Source organism: Rousettus aegyptiacus, unplaced genomic scaffold, assembly GCF_014176215.1.
Source record: "Rousettus aegyptiacus isolate mRouAeg1 unplaced genomic scaffold, mRouAeg1.p scaffold_m13_p_18, whole genome shotgun sequence".
Taxonomy (NCBI): Eukaryota; Metazoa; Chordata; class Mammalia; order Chiroptera; family Pteropodidae; genus Rousettus; species Rousettus aegyptiacus.
The window spans coordinates 561045-574300 of record NW_023416293.1 but is presented as its reverse complement, the minus strand read 5'-3'; the positions used below and the strand labels follow the sequence as shown (position 1 = coordinate 574300).

Sequence of the window (13256 nt, the reverse complement as noted above, 5' to 3'; positions counted from 1 at the left end):
AGTAGTGGTTTTGTTTGGTTTTGCATTCCATCTGCTGCCCTTAATTACCTGAGGTACAGAGTCATTAATTAAACACATTTTTTTGTTTTCAGATTGCATCTTGAATAGTTACTAATTTGAAGAAGGAGTGTCAGATGTGTTGTCACCAGAGGGTTATAATATTGCTGTCTGCTGATCACTGTGCTGGGAGCCCCCCAAGCCCCTTGTTTCCATTTCGTTAGCTCCCTTTGCTTCCCTTTCCTGTTTTGCAAAACGCCACCCTTTTGTTTGCGCGCCTTTCTTCTGAGTCCTCTCACTCCTTTTTTATACCACATTTCTACAGCCAGTCCTCTGGTTTTAAATCATTAGCACCAATTGGTAATGTCTAAATTTATTAGAAACAAGCCCATGATTAGTAAAACTCACCTTTTTTCCCAGGACATACGTGTTCATTGTCTCTCCTAGCCTGCAAGTCTTTCGGTTCTGATCATCTTATTTGATGCCACCTTATTCAGCAGGTATTCAGATTAAAATTTATAGCCCAGGAAAAGTTAAAAATCACATTTAGTCCCAGATGCATTAGAATACACCTGGTTCACTAGATTCATTTATAGCTTTCTTCTAAAGAAGCCATCATTTAAGCCCTCATTTATGATTCGATCTTAAACATGGTTAGAGTAACTCTTGATTAATTCCATGCTATAATAATATAGTAATTATTTGATTATTTCATCTAATGTTATTACTTAGGTAATGAGAATTATAAATCAGTGAAAAATCAAGTAATTGTCATAAAGATTTAATTTAATCCCTAATAGAACTATGAAGGGTAGTAAAAAACCTCTGTTAGAAAGCCAGTGTTTCAGAATTCAAATATAATTTAACTTGACTCTGTATGCTTTATGGAGAGGACAGATAGATTTTTATATGGTTATATTTAACACCATGCCATCTGCCCAGTAGATACTTAGATTTATATAGGATTTTATAGACCATGTTTTCTCACAATAGGCCTTTTAGCATGCTTTATTTAACTCTTTGAAGCCCCTAGACTTTAGAACACAAATGTAGATTTTCAAAAATTCTCATAGCTAGACATTTATAAAAAATTGTATGGTAATTGGTGGAAACTATAAAGTTGTATCTTTTTATTAAAAAAGAAACATATACTTATGTAGGTAGTGTACATCATCAAAAGCTTAGATTCGTCACATTTTTATGGCATCTGTATTCTTGTGTCCTGTGTAATGATAAGCATTTTGGCAGGATCACTCTTTTTTTCTGGCTCTTCCTCTCTAATGCTAGAAACAATTTTTTAGTCTAATTTTTTTTTGTTATGGTGACATTTGTTAACGAAATTCAGTAAGGTTCAGGCGTAGAAACAAATTTTTAATTATTTAAATAAAGTATAAAGTTTGAAGGCAGGATTATATCTGATAATGTGATATTTCATATACAGACTATCATAGATGATACAGCATTGCTTATCTGTTCAGACATTGATAAATCATTATAAAGCTAAAATTTGGAGAAAGACAATCCTTTTCACTCGTTATAAAGACCTCATTGTTGGTTGATCCAATTTGAGTGTAAGCATTGCAATTGAGGGAAGTTTGCAGAGCCTGTTACTGAAAAGAACATATGACTTTGGATTGAAAATGGGAAAGGGGTCAAAACAAATAGCACTTTTGTATGTGCTTCTGATTTTCTGCATGGGAGTTTTTTCCTTCTCTATTATGCGGTTTCCTTTTTGTGTCCAGGAAATAAACATGATGACGGGACACAGAGCGATTCAGAAAATGCCGGGGCTCACAGGCGCTGCAGCAAACGCGCAACTCTCGAGGAGCACTTGAGGCGCCACCATTCAGAGCAGAAAAAGCTGCAGAAGGCCCAGGCTACCGAAAGGCGGCAAGACCAGGCTGTTGTAAGTCAGACCGCTTTTATGATTGCGTTCTTTGATGGAGACAGTCCCAGAACAAGAAGGCCGTGTTCTTGTACGCAGAGTGCGGGAATCTTGTGTCAGGAAACTACTTACGCAACACCACATACAAAACTTGAAAAAACAAAGTCTCCAACAGCAGATGCCAAAGTGGTTTCTTTGTCTTTACAGACTAGCTCTGCGCATCACAGAGGGGGGCATGGTGTTCCACATGGGAAATTGTTAAAACAGAAATCAGAGGAGCCATCGGTGTCAATTCCCTTCCTCCAAACCGCATTGTTAAGAAGTTCAGGGAGTCTTGGGCACAGACCGAGCCAGGAGATGGATAAATTGTTAAAAAATCAAGCCACTTCTGCCACTTCTGAAAAGGATAATGATGATGACCAAAGTGACAAGGGTACTTATACCGTTGAGTTAGAGAATCCCAACAGTGAGGAAGTGGAAGCAAGAAAAATGATTGACAAGGTAAATAATTGAAATCGGGGTACGATGTTAGTTTTTGTGTGGTATATTTGACTGTTGGAAATTATTGGTGAGTCAGCATGAAATGTTCCGATGCAGTCAGTGGTATTAAACTGTAGGGTTTTGTTAGGGAACTGCAAGGCTAACAAGAAGACCGAAATGCTTTCTGATTTTATTCTGCTTATATTCTGAATTTGCCCAGATTTCATAGGTAAAGTTCGGTACATTTAAACTGTTTGGACCTCTTTAAGTTGTATAAAGTTAAGATAGGATTTTTAAATAGTATACTTCAGCCATTTTTACTTTGCAGTTATTTAAAAACTCAAAAAAAAAAAAACTAATTTCTATGACTCTGTCAATATCGGCATAATCGTTAGCTGGTAATTATAGTAAACCACAGGTTTCCTGCCTATTAATTTCATGTTGGGAACAGATGAAAATACATGTTTTAATCAATTTTGTTCTTTTTTTAAATTCTCTTTTTAAAATGTTTATTCACTGCCATCTTTAGTGAGAGAAAAGAAGTATGTGAAAACAAAATCAGTTTGTTTATGATATTTTGAGCTTAACCATCATGCCGAGTAAGGCATGATGGTTATTTACATTTCAGATTTGTTCTTTGATGTTATGCATTAATGTATACACTGATTGTTGTATGGTTTAAAAAACAACGTTCCTCATTTTTGCTCATGGTAATGGAAAGTTGACTTTAGAATCAGCTCTTTATTTTACCCCCTGGAGGAGAGAAGCCTAAGTCGAGCTAAGCGCTGATCTCTTAAGTTCTTGTTGCTCAGTGTGTGAGCTACATGAGCATCACTTGAGAGCTTGTTAGAAATGGACTCTCAGGGCCACGCTAAACACACTGAATCGGAATCTGCTTTAAAAGCAAAGTCTCCGGGTGATTTGTATGCATGTTGACATTTGAGGCGCACTAGTTAAATGGTGAGTTTACAGAGTGATCGATCTTTCAGGGAAGAGACAAGATAACACTTTGGGATGCGGGATGATTATTAGAACCTGTGTTTGCTTTTAATTTCATAGTTTTTATTTCCATTTTGGAGTGTGTTCTTTAGTGCACACGATCTATTATTGTATTGCTATACATATGTAATATCAAAACATACAGTTATTGAGCACATGCTCAATTATTTTTACTGTTGAGGTGTACAGCTCCAAACTTTTGAGCCTTTTTAGTCTAAGAAATAGATGTTATGCAATCAATGTTATGATAGTTAATAAGAGAAGGATAGCAGGTAAGAAACATTGAATAAAGCGAGTTTTCTGATTATATTAGAGGAAGCCTAAAGACACAGTGTTAGCATAAAAAAAGACTCAGTAAAAATCAAAAAGTTTTGAAAAATAGAATGGCAAGAAGTTTTAACATTAATTTTATCCTCTTATACTTTCATTTGGTTTATAGATATTTATAGTGATAGATATTTTCTCTATTAAAATGTTCTTTTACAGTAAGAGATTATTATAGTATTTAAGAACATGAACACTTGTAGGCAGACAGATTTGGGATCAGGTATAAACTGCATTCACTAGATACGTGCCCTCAGGAAAACTAATCTCTTTGAGTCTCTATATCTTTTTGCTCTGAAATGGAAGCAATTTCACTAGGTTATGAGAAGAATTCAATAAAGTATATAGAATGCTTATCACAATGCCTGTCTTATAAGAGGTCTGTAAATGTTAGCTGCATCATTACCCTTATCAGGAGTTTCTACCTGTGGATCTCTACACAGGGCACTAATAAATCCCGGGAAGTTCTTTCAGCCCTGAAAGGGTCAAATCTGAAGCCGAGTGGAAGTTCCAGCTTAGCCAGACAGCAGAAAGCTGAGTGAGGAGTCACTGTCGCAGATGCGACTCTGTAGGCAACTGCCGGACAGAGAGAGTGATGTCCACCTGCTGTTTGTAATTATTAAAAGCATCTTGTTTTTCATTCTCGGAAAGAGTCCCAGTTTCGAGGACAAATTATATGGTCACACTATGGATAGAGACAAGATTTAAAACAGGATTCATGTAAGGGAGTAATGGCAGTATGTGACTCAGTAGGTAATCCAGAGTCATTCTCAGTTTGTATAAACCAGAAAATAAAGCTGAAACCATAACTGTAGGGAAAACCAAGAGTCTCTACATTACCTCGTGATACCAAAGAAAAAGCTGACGCTCTGCTAGCGGCGGCTGCAGCTCGAAGGCGAGTTCGGGCCAGCCAGAGTCAGGCTCTGGGGGAACGAAAGCAGGGACGCAGGGGTCAGATGTCTGGAGACAGTGAAGCAACCCGTGGGCGTGGGAACAGAAAAGCCAGAAAAGCCAGAATCGAGGCAGGAGGACTTGGGGTGGAGTAAATACAGGCATCTTAGCGGGTGGCTGGGTGACTCAGGAACAGCCATCCGCTTTCTCGCTTTTAAAGTTAGGGTGTGTGGGACAGACCTTGGGGCCATCAGCTCTGTGCATCTGAATTTAATTGTCGTTTAGTCCTGAAAACTTTTGTGTGGTTTATTTCCTTTTTCCATCTGTCATGTGAGCACTGGTTTATTTTCATGGATTTATTCATTTAGCAACCTTTCCTCAGCATCGACTACGTGCCAGGCTCTGTGTTAGGCGAGAGACATTCAAATTGAAAAGACAGAGTTCTTCCCTTCAAGAAATGAGTACGTAGAGAGGGCTGGAACGACACAAGTAAAAACATAGTAATTAAAAATTGTACGATGAACGTTTTGATAGACATAAACTATTGGAGGAGGGATCCCAGTAGCTTCCAAGGAATCTTAGGTTCCACATCCCTTCCTCCGAGAGGTCTTTAGCTGCGCAATCTAAAGAAACCTCTAGTCACTGTCATATTGGCTTGTTTCATTGTTTATTCACTTCCCACTCCACCATGACACACACACACACAGGATTGAAAACATCATGACTGCTAGTGCCTGGAATTTTATATATTCTATATAAAAACTGAATTTAATTGCCAACTGATCTTATTTTGAAACAAGTGGAATTAATCCCTCGCAGGCAGCGTAAGGTAGAGTTCTCGGTGTGGGGCTCTGTGTTGGAAGCATGGGAGGGCGGAGGACTTGTTCAGAGGACCGCTGTGACTTTTAGGGAGATAAGATTGGATTAGACAGCAAAGACCTTTTTGTATCATACTAAGGACTCTAGATTTTTTACCGCTGAAGGCAGTGGGGAGTCATTGAAAACTTTTAAGTAGGGCAGTGATGATCTAATCACTGTCAGAAGCATGAAGAATGAATTGAAAATTGGAAAGTCCAGAAGCAGAGAAGGCAATTAAAAAGCTGCTGACACGTCCAACAGTCAGTTGAATGTAAATGTCTGGATCTTAGATAAGAGGTCTGGGCTAAAATACTAATTTGAGAATTATTAGAGAGTAATTAAATGCAAAATATCAGATGAGCTCACCTAGAAAGGATATATAGATTGAGAGGAGACAAAGTATGAAATTCTTAGCAACACCAACATGAGGAGACAAAGGAATAGGAGTGAACAAAAGAGGCCAAAAAGGCTCAGCTGAGTAAGAGAAAACCAAGAGAAAATAGCATCTTGGAACAAGAACAGAATCAAAAAGAAGTGAGTAAGCCACAGAATCACATGATACACTGATGTTGTTTGGTAAGTTCTGAATGCCTTTTTAGTCTTTCCTCAAAATACACTGTATTCCACGGCCCAAAGAAGATTAGCAAAACATTTTTGTGTCTTAACTTGGAAGAAGTTGCATACAGTTAAAATAGGACCTCTTTAGAGAGGTCACCAAACTGACATGTCCTATCTTGGTTGTAGTTAAAAGGTAGTGAGAGGTCCCTTCCCCACCCCCCACCTGTTTGTCAGTAGGTGATCTTATTTTATGCGTTGTCTCAAAATTTCATGTACAACATTAACTTCATAAATGCCTATTACTAGTAAAGATCTTGTAAGTTTTACATCTAAGCTTACATGGAGATGCACTATAATAAGTGCTGTTGACTGCCTGGGTTAAAGGTAATTCTCTTCCACAATGATAATCCTCTGCCCCTGCCCTCACTCCTTCGACGTCCCTGTTATACCTGGGGAACCCTCATAGTACCAAGAGTACCAGTTTCTTCTCCCAGCTTCTCCATCAGAACAGACACTGCTGAGGGAAGAGGAGGACATTGTCATTTCCAGAAATGAGAAAAACGTGTGGTGAGAACAGAACGTGAAACAGTACACGAACAAGAAAATAGTTGGTCATCGTAGAGGACTTAAGGCTCTGTTATTTGAAGTAAAAGTATTTCTCCATTCCATAAATTTCATACCATAGACCATTTCTGCCAGACAGTTTTTCTTTCCCAAGTTCGAGTCCTTTCCATTGTGGCAGCGTATTTCCCTCGAAATGCCTCTTAGTGGCATACTCTCCTCTCATGGGGCCTTGGTACCCATCAGTGCTGGTTCTGTAGGCAGCAGGTGGGAAGAAGCAATCCAGAACCAGGAGAACTATAACAAGACTAGGAACACCCAGTGAAGAACGTCTGCAGCGACGAGCCAGACAGCCCAAAGACAGTCAGCGCCGGGACCTGGATCCGGGCACCAGCGGTTCGGAAGGGGGATGTTCCAAATCCTCAAGGTCTCAGCGAGGTATTAGATCAGATCCAAGCCAGAGCCAGGGGAACCGTGATAAACCAGAGGCAGAATCTCGGTAGACAGTGCCAGGCAGAACGCAGGAGGGCGGCATGTCTGAAGCGTACTCAGACGTAAAATGAGGCATGTGGGAGCTGAAGGAGTGGGGGTGTCAGGCAAGCGCCTTGAGCAGTCGGAGAAGGCCTTGATGACAGGCAGCATTTCAACTTGGACTTAACACGTTTTTCTACTTCCTGCCAGTCTAGAAACAATCCAAGTTACTGGGCAAATAGTGGTTCTGAAAAGGTGAATTCTGACAGCTTGATTTTTTTTATACTAATCTTTTTTCTTGTCCTCTATTCACTGGACAATTTCAAAAGACTTTTTATCCGGAGAATTTACTTTTGGTCACTCCAACTGATGCCCCTCTCCCCTTCTTTGCACGATGGAGTCCTTCCTGGGTGCAGGAAACCCTTTCCTGCTATGTTAATTCCCAAAGCTTCACAAGGTAACTCTCGCCTTTATTCAGTCAGAAGCTGACGTGTAATAGCTTTGCCCTGTTCTCCTCTATTATTATGTGAGACCTTATTTATTTTCCTGCTTAAGGGGCTCTCCGCTTAGCGTGCCCTCAGTCCAGTAAGCTCTTGTGTGTTTCTGCGAGCCCAGCTCCTTCTCATACCTTCCAGAAGCTTGCTCAAGCCTCCCGTCTGCAGCAGCCCCAGCATTCTCTTTTCATCTCCATCAGATTGCCATGTTTTATTTTCTTTATAGAGCTCACTGCTAGCTAGTTTATTTTCTGTTCGTCCTTTCTAGAATCATCTCATTTGTCTCAATAACTTCTGTATTTCTTGTGCCTAGAACAGTGCCTGGCATGTAGTAGACACTCTATCTTTTGAATGACAGAAAAAACATTTATGATATGCTTTTTCATATTTGTCAATTTTTGTATATGGCTAGCTATATATTAACTAATTTATTTTGATGAATTTATACATGGATCAAATCCAGTCAGGCTTCCACAAACAGGTTTTCCTTTTATTTTTATGTTCTGAGACTAGTTTATATCTTGATCCTAAGGTAACTTTTAAAATATGTAATTTAAAACCTTGTATAGCTTAGCTTTATGATACTAAATATGAAAGCTACAAAAGAATATAATTATGTCAGAAAAAGTGTGTAAGTTTCAGGGGAATTGCCTTGATTAGTAAAAGACTAGCAATACCATTGAGTTTCTAGCAAAACTTTACTAATGACTTAGCACCTAAAAATCTTCTTGGCAAGAAAAGGATAAGATGGTCATTGCTGAGCAGCCAAATTATTGGAATGAAAGGAAGGAATGTATAACAAAGGAGAAGATTTGGACATTTTAACTATAGAAACATTAGATTGGATTTGAGCATAATTTGAAGATACGAAAGAAGGATCTAATAGCAAAAGAATGCTAAACAGCGATGGGAAGGGGAGAGATTGGGGTATAATGCTCCTGAGGAATGGTGAGAACTAAGGACACGGGATAGGTGCAGGGAGGGGGCAAACACTGGAAAGCGCGCGTTTACCCAGCGAGAGGGTAAAAGGAAGGAGATAAGCCAGGTGGTGCCTTTTCTTAAAAAATTGAGGAAAAATTCACATAACAGTCACCATTTTAGCCACTTAAAGTGTACACTTCAGTGGTGTTTAGTACATTCATGAAGTTGTGCAATCATCAGCACTGTCTAATTCCAGGACATTTTAATCACCCCCGAAGGGATCCCAGACCCGTATAGCATCCCTTCCCACCCCACCCTCCCGCAGCCCCTGGCAACCACCAGTCTACTTACTGTGTCTGCAAAAGTGCTTATTCTGGATATTTCGTATAAATAGAATCATGCAGTATGTGGCCTTTTGTGGCCGGCTTCTTTGACTTAGGTAACGTTTGCAAGGATCGTCCATGATGCCGCATGTATTAGGACCTCATGCCCTTTTATGACTGAATAATATACCACTGTGTGGATATACCGCATTTCGTTTATTCACTCATCCATTGGGCTATTTCCACCTTTTGGCTATTGTGAATAATGCCGCTGTGAGCATTTGTATACCATGCTAAATCATAAAATGTCTCTCCTACCTCCACCTTGAGCTCTTTTTTCTAACAATTTTGTCTAATGTCTACATTTAAAAGTTGATTACAAATATGTTATAAAAATTCTGTGTTAAACATTTGCAGCTTTTTATACTACGGAATTTTAAGGGACTCTTAAAATTAAATTTAGAATTTCAAGGAAAATTATAGGTTCAAAAACATTCTCCTCTATCAAGTAAGCCTGATGCTGCTTCCTGACATTAATGGCTAGAATCCTGCACAGTTCTTGAAGTAATTACGTGTCAGGCGGTTTTTGTCGGCTTTGAGAACCTCTGCCGTCAGTTCGAACTGGTAGAGACCCCGCTTTGCTTCCCTGGGGAATCCGTGCTCACTAAGGACGATGTGCTGTGCTGGGGATGAAACTGGACGCGTCTTTACTTAGACACTTCGATACGATCGCTGTACCAGAGCAGCATTCTTCAGTTGTTTTAAAATAAGGCCACAGAAGCCTCATATTTAACCTACCATTAGATTTCTCGTTCCTGTGGAAAAATGATTTAATTGCAGCTGATGTGGAAATTTTTTTAACTCATAAATTAAGGACTGTCGCTGCTGAATTACCGTTTTGCTCTACGCTGGCATCACCGAGTCTGCGTACCTAAGCCCTCCCCGCCCCCGCTGTGCTCTCTCTGCCTCGGTTGCAGCGACCACTCCCCCTGCATCTGATGTGACCAAACGCAGTTTAACCGCTCTTTTCAAGTATTCAGCAGGCACGAAAGTTTCCCCCATAAGAGCGGACCCTGTATTCTTCGGTTTGACGTAATTCCATTATTCCCTTCTTCCCAGCCCTCCAATTTCAGAATTAGAAACTGAGGGCATGTTTCTATATAGTCTGAGCTTTTAAATAATAATGACCGTGATGATAATATGCTAGTGACAAAAACGAAGTCCAAGTTCCATAGACTTGGTTTATATTGTACGTACTAGTTCTTTATCATCTGAAAAATGCTTAGGTTTTTTTTTTTTTTTAACTAAAATCTAAAAGTATAGTCTGGTTCTTACATGGTTCAGATGACAGTCTCTCTTTTTTCTTTTTTATAAGCTCCTATATTAGACCTAAGCTCAAAAGCAAGGACTGAGTCACATAAAACTATCTCTTAGTATCTGTAAGGAATTGGTTCCAGGACCCTTCGCAGATACCAAAATCTGACGATGCTCGAGTCCGTTTTGTAAATGGCATAGTATTTGCATGTAACCTACACACATCCTCCCATGTACTTTAAGTCATTTCTAGATTATGTATACTACCTAACGCAATGTAAATGCTATATAAGCATTGCTATACTGTAGTTGGGGGAGAAATAACAAGAAAGTATGTGTTCAGCATATGCAACCATCGTACACCTTACTACATAGTACAGGTCGGCAATGTAACTTTTTTTTTTTTCTTTTTTTTTTTACCATTTTCAATCCACGGTTGGTTGACTATATATTTTTTAATCCTCTGTGTGGTGTGGTGGCTAGCACTGTAACCTACAAATAGTTAAGTGTCATAACTGATTAACAGGTGTTTGAAATTGTTTCAAGCAACCACCGAGATAATAGATGCAGAATTCCAAGGTGAGATGCCAGATAATCACGTGCACGTGTTCCAAGGAAAAGACTGAGAACATGGTCCATGATTCTTGGAGTGGGGCGGTGAGAGAGGGGCTCTCTTCCTACTCTAACCCTAGAGGCCGTGGTAGGGGTCACAGGTCACTCTTGGAAGTAGAGACGCATCTCCCTGGATCAAGGGAGCTGTAGAAGATGAGCACGTGAAAGCCACCCCTTCCCCTAAGGTGAGCCTGCCAGGCCCAGAGAGTTCAGGTCGTAAGAGTTCCTATTCCCGTGCCCCCCCTCCCTTTGCTCCCACCTTGGGGCGGAGGGTTATGTTACAGAGGAAGCATAAAAATTAGATGGCATCTGATCGCACTCTCTTCTTCGAGTCTAAAAAAGCCCCTAGCTGAATGAAAAACTCATACTTTGTACTATATCAAATTGGGGATTCGACGGCGCCTGGGTCAGAGTGGGGAGGAGGAGTAGAACATGAGCCGGGGTTAGCGTCCTCATTTGGGACACCGCTCAGCCACCGAGGGAGAGAGGTGACAGACAGGTGGGCAGCTGTCTATTGCTAGAAATTGGAGCGAGGCCTCGGATGTGGGTGAAGTCAGTGAGAGACCAAATCTAGAATGAAAAGATGAGAAAATCTAGCAAACTCGGTCTTTGCTTTGAGCAGCTTTCAAGTTCTGTCCAACTATTATGTTGTATGTCAGATTATATATGTACTTTTTTATTTTTTATGCTTTTTTTAAATGCGAAAAGTATACCTTTAAAATATACAGACAGTATAAACTACGCATATCCTCCTTGTTTTCACATGAAAGTTATCACAAATGGATGTTTTTGCACCTAAACACAAAAAGGATGATTATGAACTTCAAGGAGCGCTAGTTGTTGCTATCATTCGTTTTTCAAATGAACTTGGAAGGCTGCTTTCTCCATGCATTGGTACTTCACTTATCTGGATAATAAATACTCGTTTCTTCTCTGACAGACGCATGCATCGCTATCGCTCACACTTTAAACGGGACCCGTAGAGTGTCGCCTGCCTCCTCTCTCTGTGCTGCACCCACTCCCCTTCCCTGAGAGCATTAATTACTTCTCTGTGCGTGTGTCTCTGGTTATCACTTCAAAATAGCGTCAGAAGTGCTTTGGAGAGACTTACTATATTTTATTTGAAACTGCTGGTGCTTAGAGGTTTGAGGACATCAGGTTTGGAAGTCCATTTTGAGTATGGATTAGAATTAAAATCCCCAAATCAGGAAACCACTTAAGGTGATTTGTAAATTAACGCACCAAAGAGATGCAACTTGTAGGTAATCATTACATGTGGTTATTTTTTGTCTTTTACTTCCAAATTTGAGTTCGATGTTTTTCTAGTAGTAATGTTAAAACTAAGGAGATAAACTTCAGTAAATGAAGAGTTCAATGACTTGAGTTAGAAAATTCTTTATTTTATTTTAAGACAGTCACAAATAACTTGAGTAGCTCTAATTTTCCTTCTGTACAAGTGGGGTTAAAGGCAGAGCACATAGAAACACGTACTTAGTATTTTTTTACTTCTCGTTGTTAAACTTGCTAATTCTAATGTTTAGCAAAATGATGCAGGTTTGTTTTCCTTCTGTACACTGTACTTCCATGTATTATTAAAATTTATATTTGACTTAAAGTTTATATATACTTTGCTCTTAAAATAGATAATTTGAATACTGAATGAGTGGTTCAAGAGACTATGAAATCATAATTCTTGAAAACTATAGTTATATTTGAATTAAATGTTAAGTAATAAGGCCATCTAGTGGTAAAACTCCCAAATTTTAGTTATTTTGAAAATCTGCTATCTGCCTTGCAAAACATAGACTTCAGAATTGAGTAGATAGATGTATTATCATTAAAACGTTTTCTAGAAAGTACTTTAAACAAAGGTAATTTTCCCTTTTTGTAGAAAACGAATTCTTTGTTTATTCTCTAAAGCTCCTTTCTACACAGTGCTAATTCAACCATATAACATTTGTCTCGATTGTAATAATTAGAGCCACAACTAATACCTGTAAATAATAAACATTGGGAACAAAGTAGACTCTGGAATGTTAACGTTTATGTGGTTAAAACCTTTCTCCAGTCTCTTCAGCAAAATCGGAGCTTATTATGAGCCAAGAAACGAGTAAGACTCAGGTCCTGGCTATAAAAACACAAGGCTGCTAATCTGTGTATTTAGAATATTTCAAAAGTGTTGACCATAGACAATCTGCTTATTCAAAATGCTGATCTGTGTGAGTAGACCCAGAAATCAGCATTTCAAACAAAGGCTTTTGAGTGGTTTTTAGGCATATATACTCTAAGAATTATGTTATACCCTATACAGAAAAATCATACAATAGAATCTGTTATTTGAGAACTTAGAAAATTATATGTATAAATTTAATTTATATGTAAATGTTAAACATCTGTTAGAGAAGGAACACATAAAATCAGTCCTATGTTTATAGTTTTCCAACATGCTTCTTAAGAATAGTAGAGCAGAGACAAGCTGAAGTGGTACTGTTTTTTTAACTCTGCATCATTACAATGTTTAATATTTTTAACACCTTTTAACAAATGAAATGTGATATTCTGAATATT

The 13256-nt window shown here is 38.9% G+C and overlaps 1 protein-coding gene across 10 annotated transcripts in view; it reads left to right on the top strand.

Moving 5' to 3' along the window:
* Positions 1–13256, top strand: part of CEP170 (centrosomal protein 170) — a 117866-nt gene that overhangs the window by 65957 nt on the left and 38653 nt on the right. For 6 of the 10 annotated variants that reach the window (XM_036235345.1, XM_016151234.2, XM_036235346.1 and 3 more), the window contains 2 exons: positions 1740–1903; positions 2090–2383. In XM_036235345.1, coding sequence (XP_036091238.1) covers positions 1740–1903; positions 2090–2383 — 458 coding nt within the window. Of the gene's footprint in view, positions 1–1739; positions 2384–13256 lie in introns of all 10 variants that reach the window. The other 4 variants (XM_016151237.2, XM_016151236.2, XM_016151235.2 and 1 more) reach the window with 2 other exon arrangements.